Source organism: Pygoscelis adeliae, unplaced genomic scaffold (assembly GCF_000699105.1).
Source record: "Pygoscelis adeliae isolate BGI_AS28 unplaced genomic scaffold, ASM69910v1 Scaffold22, whole genome shotgun sequence".
In the NCBI taxonomy this organism is placed as follows: domain Eukaryota; kingdom Metazoa; phylum Chordata; class Aves; order Sphenisciformes; family Spheniscidae; genus Pygoscelis; species Pygoscelis adeliae.
The window spans coordinates 1,476,346-1,489,884 of NW_008824350.1; the positions used below are offsets into that span (position 1 = coordinate 1,476,346).

General features: G+C 39.4%; 1 protein-coding gene across 5 annotated transcripts in view; it reads right to left on the bottom strand.

The window, feature by feature from the left end:
- Nucleotides 1-13,539, bottom strand: part of NUMB (numb homolog (Drosophila)) — a 38,321-nt gene that overhangs the window by 2,882 nt on the left and 21,900 nt on the right. For 2 of the 5 annotated variants that reach the window (XM_009319190.1, XM_009319191.1), the window contains 6 exons: nucleotides 10,088-10,162; nucleotides 8,066-8,206; nucleotides 6,344-6,545; nucleotides 3,815-4,117; nucleotides 1,844-1,993; nucleotides 842-985 (listed from right to left, as the gene is read on the bottom strand). In XM_009319190.1, the coding sequence (XP_009317465.1) occupies nucleotides 842-985; nucleotides 1,844-1,993; nucleotides 3,815-4,117; nucleotides 6,344-6,545; nucleotides 8,066-8,206; nucleotides 10,088-10,162 (1,015 nt within the window). The remainder of the gene's footprint in view (nucleotides 1-841; nucleotides 986-1,843; nucleotides 1,994-3,814; nucleotides 4,118-6,343; nucleotides 6,546-8,065; nucleotides 8,207-10,087; nucleotides 10,163-13,539) is intronic. The other 3 variants (XM_009319188.1, XM_009319192.1, XM_009319189.1) reach the window with 2 other exon arrangements.

Here is a 13,539-nt window from a genome sequence, read left to right on the forward strand (position 1 = left end):
TTCCCTCCCATAGGGCCTTGCCAGGTTTCCAATGCAATGAGAAAAGCCACCAGGAATGCTAGAGATGGCTCTGCACATGTGTTACTTGGTGTTTTGGAGCAGTGGAAAACCATTACTGCTCAGTACTCTTCATTCAGCCTGATCTAGTTAAATGCCATCTAAAGATCAGTTTACTGCTGTTTTTACAGTGGGAACTGTTGGAGGCAGAGCTTAGATACTCTCTCTTATGGGGGAAGACTTGCTGAAAATGGGTTTGGTACTCTTACAAGGCCGAGTAGAACCTACTATTTCACTAGCAAAGTTTCTCTTTTCGAGTTGAGCTTACATCAGGAAATGTTAGTTTGATTGTAGCCTTCTAGCATACATGTCCACATGGGTGACAGCCATTTAAAGTACCACCTTATGTTGTATGTAACTATAGACAAGGACTGGAGGGACAGACTAAACTTACTAAACAGAAGAAATGAACCTCTAAAGCCTTTAAGCAACCAACTTAATCTCTCCTTACGTATATTAGTGGAAAGAACGCACAAAAATTATTTTGGGTCGACATACAGTTTCTTTCCTCTTCATCCCCAAACACACACTATTTCATTATTTCCTTTTTAAGCACTGGATCTTCTAAAATGCTGCCAAAATAAGAATCAGTCCAGCTTATAGACCCAGAACCAGTGAGTTCATCGCTTCCCTCCATCCACTTGTGCAAAAGGCTACTACTTCCGGCTTTTGTTAGTGTTCCTTCCACTTGCCATTAAGTGGCATTGACAATTGTCTCAAGGGCTCAATTATGCTTTTGATCCAAGTTCTCAGAGCAATGCACCGGATCTACTTCCAATCTTACCAGCGACCATGGCTGCAGCTCCAGTATTAGCAGCAGGAGCATGAGCCCAAGGATTGGTTTCACGAACTGGCATAGCTGTGGACACTACAGCAGCTTGGGATGGTTTAGCAGCAAGCACACAGAAGGCAGAGGCAGTGCCATTAACTAAAATGGGAGCAGACAACATCAGTGCAATTAATTCATGCAAGGCATGCACGTGACTGGAATATTAGTGGGCCATGTCATACCTATCAACATACAACAATTTTAGACACTTCCACATGACAGCAGTTTGTGTAAATTAGCCGAAGTGGACTGACAGTCAATAAAGCTAGTAAATTCCATTTCACCAAGCCAACGCTTGTTAACAGAATTGTGGGATGGTGGATTTTTATGTATTTGATGAGACCTGGAGTTCTGATGACCGACTGAAGTTAAATTTGTTGTTTTTACAGAGAAGAGATATGGCTCACCAGAAGTTACTGTATGATTAATTTTAGATTCAAAAGAAGAACAGATTTTTAGATGCAAAGTAACAATAACTACACTTAACAAGGAGAGGTTCTTTTTTCACACAACTTGTATAAAAGCGTATCAGTGAAATGAAGATTAGAGGCTGCTATGAGTTCCATAGTTGGCATCTCTCCACAACTTATCTAAGAGTGTGTGTGAAAAACAGTGATCATGTGGTGGCACAAAATCTCTTCCCTTGTGGGATTTTGTTCCTGTGACACACAGTTGGTAAGGTTTTTGCAGTTCAGGAGGCAGAATGTTAAAATAGCCATTACCTCAAAGCCAGTCCCTTTTACAGGTGACTATCGTGTGGTAGGTGCATGAACTTCTTGTTAAAAACAAAAACACAGAAAAACTAAACAGACAAGATGAATAAAGCAGGACGCATTCCCCCAAAATACCGATAACAGGACTTGCACAAGAAATTAAGACCATGTGTTACTGGAAAGCAACATTATATGCATTCAAGCCTCATCCAGCATGACCACGGCACGCAAAGAAATCACAAACCTTGAAAGGCAGGAGACTGTGGTGCGACTACTGTCACTGGTTTTGTCATGGGGGCCGAAGAGAAAGGATCTTCTGATGGTGTGCTGAAAGCACTGGTGATCTGAGAGCATAGGGCACTAATGCTGTCCGTTTCCCCTTCTACCTCAGGGACTAAAATGTAAACACAATTCATTAAATTGGAAGTTTAAAGGATACAGAAACAATTTACAAATACCAGTGCAAAACTGAAATATAATCAGTTCCCTTATGTCCTAGATGTTCCTGCTAGGAACATGTCACGATTTGCATGACAGCTTTTTTTAAAATTAGTGTTGAAGACCTGACCTGAAATAGAACACCGCATTAGTGTATTTTGTGACTAAGTCAAGAGGGTAAGGACATCAGCGTTCCAGATTTGAAGTCGGTTATTACTGCTTCTCTGTGTTAATGCAAGAGGATGTTCATTTCAGAAAATAAAAGGGTTTTCTATAGTTTTAGTAGAGATCTAAATCTTTCAGTATTAAAGTACTAAACATATCAAGCATTTGGCACTGAGATTTGGCACTCTGCAAAATGAAAATACTTATGATAGATTTAAGTGTTCCAACAACATACTTCTACAGTAACTAGATGAAGTTTAAACGTGCTGACAGCGATGCACAATGGCAAGCTAAGTCTAGAGTTAGAAAGTTGATTGCTCCAGTTCAGCAGTAGCTGAAATCCCTAGCTCCTGTGGTAGAATTATGAAAAGCAAAAGCTGAATGCTCAAATAAAACGGACACTCAGTTTTAAACCAAGTATCAGCATAATGTGGATAAAGTAACATCTGGAGTAAAACTGACAACGTACCAGATGTTCTCATTATTACTCATTGCACTGCTTTTCAAAAGTACTGATCATCAGTCCTTCATTGCACAGAACCAACATAAGCAGGCATAATTAAGCACAAAGAGTATAAAAAACATGTCTGGACACAACATGCACCATATCTAAAATTCAGGGGGAGACATGCCCAAAAATTGATTCTTTGAGGGGTATTCCAATACAGCGCATGTGGTGTGACAGTAAGCAGCACTGGCAGCAGCATACATGGGAACATGCATCAGAAATGTTCTGAGTCATGAAAAACTACAAAAGATTGTAGTGTGCTCAGTATCACTAGTGAGCAGTGCACTATTACTGTAAAACTGATAAACTCAGTGCTGGTCTTACAGCACAGGTCACCAAATAAGGATTGTAAGAGAAGTCAGACTAGGTATTTTTGTTGGTTTTGTCTTTGCCACAGTAATTTTTACTGTAAAGCCTAGAACCCTAAAACTAGCTCTGTTGCCAAGTGAGAGCACAGCTGGCCTGCAGGATAACCTGGCTAAGGGGATTCTAGGACACTATGCAAGGTACTGAGCACCCCAGGTGTTTATGTTGGTATGACTCTATAAAACCCCACTACTGTCATGTGAAAACTGTACCACGCATTACTGATACAGCCAGCTGTACCACCTAAACAGTAAAGTTTCTTTTAATGCAAGGTGAAAAGCCATTTCATTGCTCTCAAAAAGAAGAATTCAGACAGGCAGAAGGACAGACTGCAGAAAAGCATCGCATGATCCCATGACAAGTAGTTAAGGCCTTGAAGGGATTTGTCTCTCAAGATGCCCTGGCATTAAGTGCAGGAACTGGTTCAGTGACTCAGAGGGAAGAGCCAGCACCTACTAATTCACCAACACCCATTCCTGGAGCACTTCAAGCTGTGCTCCAATATTTCAGATAGTGATTAGAACCGTTTGTCCTCTGCATGCGAAAATTGCATTTGAAATTCTTGCCTATTCCCAAAGCAGAATTTTTCTGATGTGGTGATGTTTGTTCATGAGAAATGATCCACATGAGGCAGAAAGAAGGATTTACTAGAAAATAAGGAGTTATTTGAAGCCATAGAGAAGGAAAGGAGGAAGAGACAATTTAAGGTAATGTTTCACTGGAACCATTTGGTTTTACCTGAGTTTTTCATGGGAAAATCGGTCTTCCTTTGCACTGTTGAAGGCAGCTCATTTATTCGCAAAGACAACTGGCGTTTAAAAGGAGACATCTTTTGGCTAAGGGCAGGGAAACCCCTGAAAGACCCTTGCCTGGCAAGCTGTTCTATAGGGGCATGCCTCCGTGGAATAGCATGGGGATTGCTCATTTCTTTATCCAGAGAGGCAGCAACTTCAGCAGTAGGAGAGGTTGGTGAGCCAGAAGAGGGGGCAGTATTGTTTGGTGCAGCACCTGGTGCTACTGTTTTCACTTCTGTTTCAACTGCTGGAGGAAATAGGGTGAGGTTAGAAGAGTAAAGCGAGTAGTGTTGAACTGCCTGCCCCTACCCCCATTTGTTTTGCAAGGAGAAATTGCAGGAATTTTCATAACTAGTACTCTTCCAAACGAGTTTCTAATACCACAGCAGAAAAATCATTTCTGTATACCTTCATTGTCTTCACCATGTCACTTTACATACATCCACTCTCCAAAGCAAAGCTTACTAAGGCTAGCCACTTCATAGAAATGATGGCCTTATATATGTATTCTTTCCAGCTATTCCTGAGACCCCAGGTCTAGAAATACTTGCAATTCTTTTATGATTAAGACTGAAAAGCGTATTGCGTGTTTGAGACCTTTACTTTGCCTCACACAGAACTATGGCCAAAATATTACTACAAACTGTATTAAGTGACTTAGGGTGGCATAGCTCAGCAGCAGCAGGGAACAGAACCCAGCTTTAGGAGCTTCTTTTAAAAGCCACCCGCCTAGCCCTGCAGAATCAGCAGCAGTAGCCAAACACACTGCACAAGCTTCAGCAGGCCAAAGGTAGCAGCAGCACTTAACAGGTTAGGCTGCATTCACTGCTCAGGCTGCAGCTCCCCAGCTCCTCCAGGAGATACTTTACAGATAGATGGAAGTGTGCTGCAAGGTAGATCCAGCCTCTGAGCTGACAGGCCTTGCTAACATGAGGCACATTGACAGAGAGTTCCTGTGTCACTTCTTTAACTGAATTTAGCTGTAATGTTACCACCCAATCACTAGTTAGTTGCACTGGAAGCTACTCCAACTTAAAGTCAGCTGCTTCATTTTGCAGGGTTTTGCATAGCACCACAATTCTTCTGTCAACCAGGCCTAATGGTAGAAATGTAGGATTAGGCCTAGTTTAAATCATGACACTTATGATTAGAATAGCAATGAGGATTCAAACTCTCACTCATGTCATAAGTGAATTGGCTTTAGGGGCAATAAACACAGCTCATCAACACAGCAGGAGAAGGGAAAATCTCACTATCCTGGTGTGAACTTATTTTACCTATATTGCTTTCCAAATGTTTTAGGAAAAACAATGACTTTTTTTGTTGAGACATCAACAGAATAACTAGAAGTCTGGTAAAGAGAGGAGTCACACTAGAGATTTCTGAGGAGCTGGAATCGTACGAGGAACTAATTATGTTGTCTTGCAAGCTTCAGTACCCATGAGTTGCAGCTGCTCGTTCAAGTGAAACTTTTCTAATCAGTCTTTCTTGGAAAGGATTTCACACACCTTCATTGAGTCAAGACTTTGACTCATGCCCTCAAGTAACAAAGGCCTTGTGTTTAAGCTTCATTTAGCACATTCTAAAACTAACGTATGGGAACAAGCAGATGGATGATGAAAACGAAGATTAAAGTTTTGCAATCGAGTGGCAGCCTAAAACTTGCTGTAGAACCCTCTGAAACAAAAGTTCAGCTCCACTGTAAAGAGGGCTATGGACAATATTTATAATACTTATTTTTTGTTAGCTGTAAAACTCCACTACTTGTAATAAAACTTGAGTAAGAAGTTCTACTTTCACTGGAATTTCAGAACACTTTAAATGGCATTTTAAATGGCTAAGAAGTAAAAACTAACTCCTCTCAAATCAGTTTATTACTAGTTTTGAATGTAATTAACAGTGCAACAGTTGTGTTTTATGAGGAGGGAGTTGTTGTTTTGGTTTGGTTTTTTTAGAAAGCACATTGTAATTGATCTGTCCTTCCCTCATGCAATATAACTATACATACACTTTGTAACCTGCCTTAAAAATCAAAATAAAAATACACTATTTTTTAAGAAAAATGCATATCATTTTCTGTTCATTTACCATAAGCTTTAGACTACAAAAAGGATTATTTCATGTCTGGCAAACTTGTTATATTTTTATAACATTTTTCTAATAAGGCCTTTTAGTATGGTACCTATGGTGTTCTCTGCCATAAAGCAGGCTGACAAAACAAAGCAGGAGCAGCTTTCATATACGAAGCCACTTGTACTTCTTCTAGAGGAGATGTGGGAAAATGCGCTACAAGTAAATCTGGGAGCATTTTTCATCTTGTGAAGTGACAAGCGTCTGGGAATGATTTGTACATAGTAAGGTTCAAGAGAGGGAACGCTGCAAGGACATTAAGCCTCAATCCTTGCACAGGCTCCAATTCACCTCAGTGCTGGTTTTGCTCACTATGGATGATTGTTTAAGTTGCACCCCGTACCTTTAGCATCCGGCATCTGTCTCATAATTTCCTCCCTCTCTGCTTGTTCAGTAGCTGTAGTGACCCTGAATGACCCCTCTCTAGTGAATGTGGTTCTGCTGGCATCAAAGGTGGCAGTCACTCCACACTCCTTCTCTCGCTTCTGCTTTCGCTCCAGGCATGCTGCAAATGCACAGCCCACGGCATGACTCAACCTTTCCCCCTGTACAAGACAACATTGCATCATACAGTAACTGGAACAGAAACATACATATGCTTCAAGCATTGCAAAGTGATAACCTGCCTTTACAAGAGGAATCTAATTAAGGCATTAAAGAGGACTACTGTAATTGGCATCCTTTTGTATGGCTCTAAAATTAAACCTGGTATATAAAGACTCTCAACTACTAATGCACAAGCAGCGTTCAAGAAGGCCACCCAGAAATGAAAGAGATTGTCAGATAATCTGTTTAGTTCAACTGCTACTAAGATGCTAGTGCGATAACATGCCTGCACTGATCCCTTGCCTCTGGATACATTTGTGCACAAAGAAACTCTTGTGAAGCCATCTTAAGCAGGTGTAAGTCCTGAAGGACAGATAAGTACTATTCTCAGATGGAGAAAGTTTACAGAGGGCTCAGGGAGACACTACCCTTGTGTGCAAGCATGAAAATTAAAAGTACAATGGTGACTACTTATACCTCTTAATGGCCCTGACCAAATGCACAAGTTAGTATTAAGAGTGCCTTCTGAAAAGCACTTCCATTATTAACCAGTGAGGTCAAAAGGATCCACTATCCAATAACTGCAATAAGGAAAGGAAATTCAAGTCGGAGGAAGTCCAGCAATCCAACTGATACAGTGGCTACAGTTGAGTCGAGTCGGAGGCGCTATTACTACCAGTAGCTCAACTCATCTATTATAATCAGTAAGTAAATTGACCTGTTATTCACAGAGAAAAACAGAAATGCTCCAGCTCTAACATAAGTTTAACGGGGAATTTCTAACTTCATTGTTCTCTTTAAAGAAAAAATTATAAATTGTCGAGTACAATTGCTCTGAACATGCAGCTATGTGGAGTTCATGCAATGAATCTGCATGAGGTTTAAGCACTTTGTATAACATAGGTGGGATTCAACAAAAAGCAGAAAGAGGAAAAGGCCAGATCAGGGAGTTAAATAACTTACCTAAGTCTACGCAGCAAGAGACTGATAGAGGTAACTTACTTTCACACCTTCTACTGGAAAAATCTCCATCACTTAGAAGCAAACAGGTTGCTAATTTAATTCAGTTTAGCTCCATCCCTTAACACTCAGATGACTTTCCGTTCAAGATAACATTTGCATACAAGAGGCTGCATTCATATCCAGTCTGTATTTACTCACTATGATTTTATCCTGGAAAAACTGTCATTGCTGTTTCAGTTTTTGGCTGTATATATTTTCAGATGAGAAAATCTTCTGTCTGTTTTTAGAATAGTAGTTCCCTTCTGCTAGAGGTATCTGAGGCTGACTGCATTCCTTTTAAACACATGCTGGGCACCGTTTCTCTCCACAAGACAACACCACAGAAGGATGGCAAGTAATTCAGATACAAAGAATTAGAACTAAAATAATTTTCAAGGACTAAGTAATATTTTAGCTGAAGTCAAAACATATTGTAGTATTCTAGGTAGTTAATTTTTCCAAGCATAACTTCCAGCTAGAAGCTGGAAGAGTTGGACACACACCATATTAAACTTACCGTGTCCTTTACAGCCATAAAGCAGTGGCATATCCAGCGTCTCGTTGTGCCATCTCGACAGATGTATGAGAATGCCCGATCAAAGTTCCTGTCTGGTGCGCAGAAAGAAACCTTCTCTATTGTCTGATCAACTATAAGATCCTAGAGGGAAAAAATCCCCCCCAATGAAAGAAATGTGAGGAAATACGGAGAAACACTCAAACAAGTCATTTTCAGTGTTAACTGCAAGAAGATGAGTTATTCTAAAAAGAGGACAACCTGATGTGGCTGTAATTATCTGTCAATGAATTCACCATTCAGAATCTGTTCCCAGTATGAAACAAAAAGGACAGATGACATTTTCCACCAGCCACCTTTGGTAGAAGCATGCCAAGGCACCACTTAAGAATTTAGGGACCCAAACAATTCCCAAGATCTCTCCTCTAGACTACAGAGCTCACATTTTTGTTTTATTTTATTTTTACAGCAGCTCTGGTAGTCTTGCAATAATAATAATTAAAAAAAAATCTTTACTGTGGTTAAAACACAATGCTGAAACTTATGGGAGAGGTCTGCAAGTGTGAAAAGGTCTAGCAGCTGCTACACAAAAAGCAAAAGCTGATCTGCCAATTACCTAAGCAGGGATACAATGGAAGAACACCCCTGATTTGTTCCTATAGATTGACGGGAGAAGTGTTTCTAAAAAGGAGATAGTACAGTTTAAGAACTATGCCATCTTCATTAAAAATTATTGTTTCAATATTTTTTTCAAAATTGTTTCTTTTGGTTGGTGGTTAGTACTTGGCACCTGTGCTAATGTATTCAACCACCAGGAGGCAATAGTATATTCTCTTTTTAAGTCCTATACTTTTAATTACCTTCAGGATCTGCACAACTTATTAACATTAAATTTTAAAAGATTAGATATATGCCGTAACATTTCTAAAAATAATACATGTATTATTATTTTTAAATGAGGCAATCAGTAGACTGAATTCACCTACATCAGTATGTTTGTATTAGAAACTGAATTCTTAAGAGACAGTAACTTTAGTGCTGATGAACCATACCATAACAGCAGCCCTGGAGAAGTCTAGCCACAGAGCAGGTATTTGACAGGCAGTCATACTGCAGAAGGATATGAATTATCTCTACCTGCTTCTCAGTGTTGGCTTGCAGAAATAATCATTTAGGTTGACAAAGTAAGGGTTAAATAACATTAATATAAAATGAATTAATTTCAGACTAATGAGAGTAAAAATTGTTCTGATAGCCATGCCATCTTTTAAAATACTAGTACGCTTATAGAGGCAAGCCTAAAGCTCTTATTTCTAATTGCCTACATCTAGATAAAACCAAGAATCATTTGCTATTACTTGCGCACAGGTGCCTTGGTGGTACATACTGTGGTATTTCACAATTAAAAAATTGTAAAACAATCTAGAAGGACGCCACGAATACGTTAGTCTTCCACTTCAGACCAACAGCTTAGATGATAGAATTAGGAATTATCGAATTTGATACTCAGTTACTGTTTAGCTTGAGTCTGAAGGCCAACCCCCCTATTTCATTTACTCGCCTCATTGCATTTTTAGAAGCTAGCTCTTGTTCATTCAGGCCCATTCTACGATTTGGATGCCCTGAAAATTGTATTGATTAACATGAGTTTGCTCATGTATTGCTATGGCAGCCTTCTGCAGTGGTGCAGAACAAAGTCAAGGGACTCTCCAAGTTCAATCTCAACAGAACTTATCAGGAAAAAAAAACCAGTTCTTCCGGTAAATGCAACAAAAAATATTCCAAGCTTGTTACTTGCCACATTTTATGAAATGTGTCCTGAGAGTAGTGTAGAATTAACTGGGGACAAAAAATTAGCAGGCATACATATGTGTACAAAGCAAGAAATGATTAAACTAATCCTACACTTCAGTCTTCCTTTCAAATACCAACATTTACATTAACATAAAGATTGGTGTCCATTTAAAGTTACAGCACATATGTTATTATAGAGAGATTTAAAACTTTTGTCCAGGGAAATCTAACCTTTGTTTTCTCATCTACAACTCTGAGTCCATCCGCCGAAACCCACAGGACTGCTTTAACAGCTTTCTTCCCAGACTTTCAAAAAAAAGAAAAAAAAAAAGGAAAGAAAAAAAACAGTTTTATGCCAACAGCATCTGACTGCCACCCGCTTCCCCTTTCAAAGAACCATAACATTAAGTGTAGGTGAAGTCCACGGTCAGTATGGTGCCCAAAGCCAGATACTCAATCCAAGTTGCAAAACATTCAGAGAACCAAGCCAAAGCCAGTATTTCAGAAACAGCACATCGTGGGGATGGGGAGAGGGCACAGGATGAGTGGAGGCAAAAATAGAGTGTACGTCCACTGACAGTAAAAAAATTCAAGACTGACCAAGTGGGTGAAGAATTCCACTAAAGAGTCAGAAAACACTAATTCATAAGGAGTTACACCACAGGTAGCTTCTTTAGCACAATTTAAATATAGGAAAATTCTTACCTGATATTTCCACCAGCCCTACCCTCTGCCCCAATTGTTGCATGGCAGAATCATGGCATCACCTTAAACCAGTGTTAAAAGCACCCAAAAATCATCAGTTACTGTGCTATGAGCTTAATGCTAAGATCAATCATCCAAACATGTTTCACTAATTTATTAAGAGCTAAATGTCACGTCTTGGAAGAGAGGTAAAAAAATATGATTTCTTAACCATTTGGTGTCTATCTTGAAAAACCAATGGTGTGCAGCAGGCTGACACAGCAGAGGAGCAGTCTGGCTTTTATCCAAGATCTGACTGTGGGAACTTTCAGCTGCCGCAAGCTGAGGGTAAGTAAAAGTGGGAAACACAGGAAGGCTTCAGGAGCCATCTAAACTACGGATTCTTTCTAGACTGTTTACTTTTTAAGGGAAAGTTACAGAAAACAGTATAAACACTTGACACAATATTCTTCTGAAACTAATTAACTGAACAGAAAATAGGTACAAGATGTCAACATAATTTTACAGAGAACTACTACTAGAAAAATATTTTTTTTTTTTAAATGTGTTACGTTAATTCAAAAGCCCCATACTTTAGGCCAGCTAATAAACTATTCTCCCTATAACTTTTTTTGGAGCACTGGGTTTACATAGTTTGTGGCTGCTAATGGCACCTGCCACAGTCCACTGCAGGGAGTGCAAAGAGCAACAACAACAACAAAAAAAAAGATGAGGGGGTATCAGCTACTGGCTTCAAGCAAGAATTGCAATTTTTTTTTTTAATAGTTCATTGCAGATGAATATAATTTATATTTATACGGCAAGTAATGGAGCAAGGACATGTTCTGGCATAAGTTACCACGTATTCCAAGTCTGCAACACCAGTTTTAACACTGTAAGGATGAAATATCTCGGAGTGAAGCATCTGCTGTTATATCACATTAGTTTCATTCTCAGAGAAAGCAGCAAGTGTGAAGAAAATGGGCCTGGCAGGACTTCTGTTTGTTTTTGGGGAGGAACTATCTGTCCCAATTTTGGAAGCAGCAATGACAACCCAAGCATTTTCAAAAAGCTTGGTGAGAACAGAGAATGGCACTGACTTTTAATCACTCTTCCATACAAGAGAAAAGAGAGAAAATAAGCACAGCATGAAAGCAAGCTACAGAGAAGTGCTTGCAGAAGCGAGTTTTAAATGTCCATCCAGCCTGCTGGATGCCCCAGAGAAGGTTTAAAGTAAAAGTCAGATTCTGGAATGCCTAACGGAAAGAGTATAATTCACAGAGGAGGATGTACTTAAATTTACCATCATATGTGTTAAAAAATATTGCAGTATTTAAAAGTCATTTCTAATTTTTGGTCTTAAAAGGCAGTAAATATTGATACCCACAAAATATAGTCTATATTTTCAATGCTCAGCTAGCTTCCATAGCCTAAAAGTCCCTATTAATCCCAAAAACAAATGGTTTGTAAAGGTCTGTCTCCTTGAACTGTTTTAAGAAGGAGTACCAGTTTCTTATAAGCTGTTAATAGTCTTTAAATCTTTATTACAAGCAAATACAAACAATTAAGAGAAGACAATGCCTGCAGGTAACTGGTTGGTTTAGATTACCATCATTAAAAACTGAGATACATGTCTTTCCCCAGCAAACAATAAAAACCTTGTTTCTGCAGAAATAGCGAACAGTTCCTGAAGTTTGTATTGAACAAGTTAAGTTTAACTGAGCTGGGTACTTCACAAAGCAGTACTGATCTTCAGCAGAGCTACTCCTCACCTGCTATTTCACCAAATGAGGATTTAGAAATAGCTAAGACATGGAACTTCATGTTTCTCAGAATAAAATGAAAAGGCTAAAGGGCTATATAAGTCCTCCTCTCCCACTGGAAACATAAGGTTCCTCATGCAGGATAACCAAACATGGGTTTGCTACACTAAGAGAAAAAGAAAATGCCCTTTTATCTCCCAATTCCTTCTTCTAGATTTATGATGGATGCAGCACTTAGGAGTAAGTCCTTACAGTCTATATCGCAAACCCACAGCTACTACTGTTGGGCAACATATGATTTTCCCATCTACTGAATCCTCAGCTTATCTGTGCCTACAAGTGATGTATAAAGGAACATACTTCTCCAAATCAGTTTATGTTGGCTATACAAATCAAAGTACTACTCTATTACGGGTAGGATATTACCAAGTATATTGTGATTAGAAAGTAGATATGAGCATTTGCACTCCTGGCACACGCTGGACAAAGATCAGACTGATGCAAGATACTGCATGGGAAGTGAACTCCAACGCAGAATCACAGCTTGTGTAATAAACACTGAAAGGTATAGGTGACTGCAAACAAAAGTATTTAAAGCAAATGGCCAATATCCACTGGAACAGTGTGGTCTTAAACATTGCTACCAAGGGACTCATCTAGACATCCATATCAGTAGCTTGTCTTCATATTCAAGAGCTTTTGGATGACAGCACTGCTGGAGGAGAGCCATGCATGGCACTGACTCCCAGGAGCCTGATTTGTCAGTGCTGAGTCAGCCCCGATAGAAACCTTGCTGCTCAGCACTTCTTAGGAGGTCAGTAATCTGCTCCAATATGAGATTCGTTATCTGGACTAATTTCAGAGTCCTCAGAGGTCTCCAGGAGGGAGGGCGAGGCATTTGTCCTAACAGACAATGAGGCCCAAAGACAAAGCAGGACCACTGCAGGTTGGGCACAAGGGAAACTTCTCCAACAGATATGTGCATCCATCAGAAAAAAAAAAAAAAAAAAAAGGGAAAAAAGAAAAAAGTGGACTAAATCACAAATGTACATTTCCTAATCAGCAGTGTGGGTCATGACAATTTAACTGTTAGAAGTGATAGGAACGTGGAGATAAGTAGCGGCTATATTGTAAGCTGGAAAATAAAATCTTAAGGATACCAGAGCAGAATTAAAGTTGCCCAATAATTAATTTTTTAAATACTTCTAAATTGTTTCTAGTCTTTCTGCCTATTTT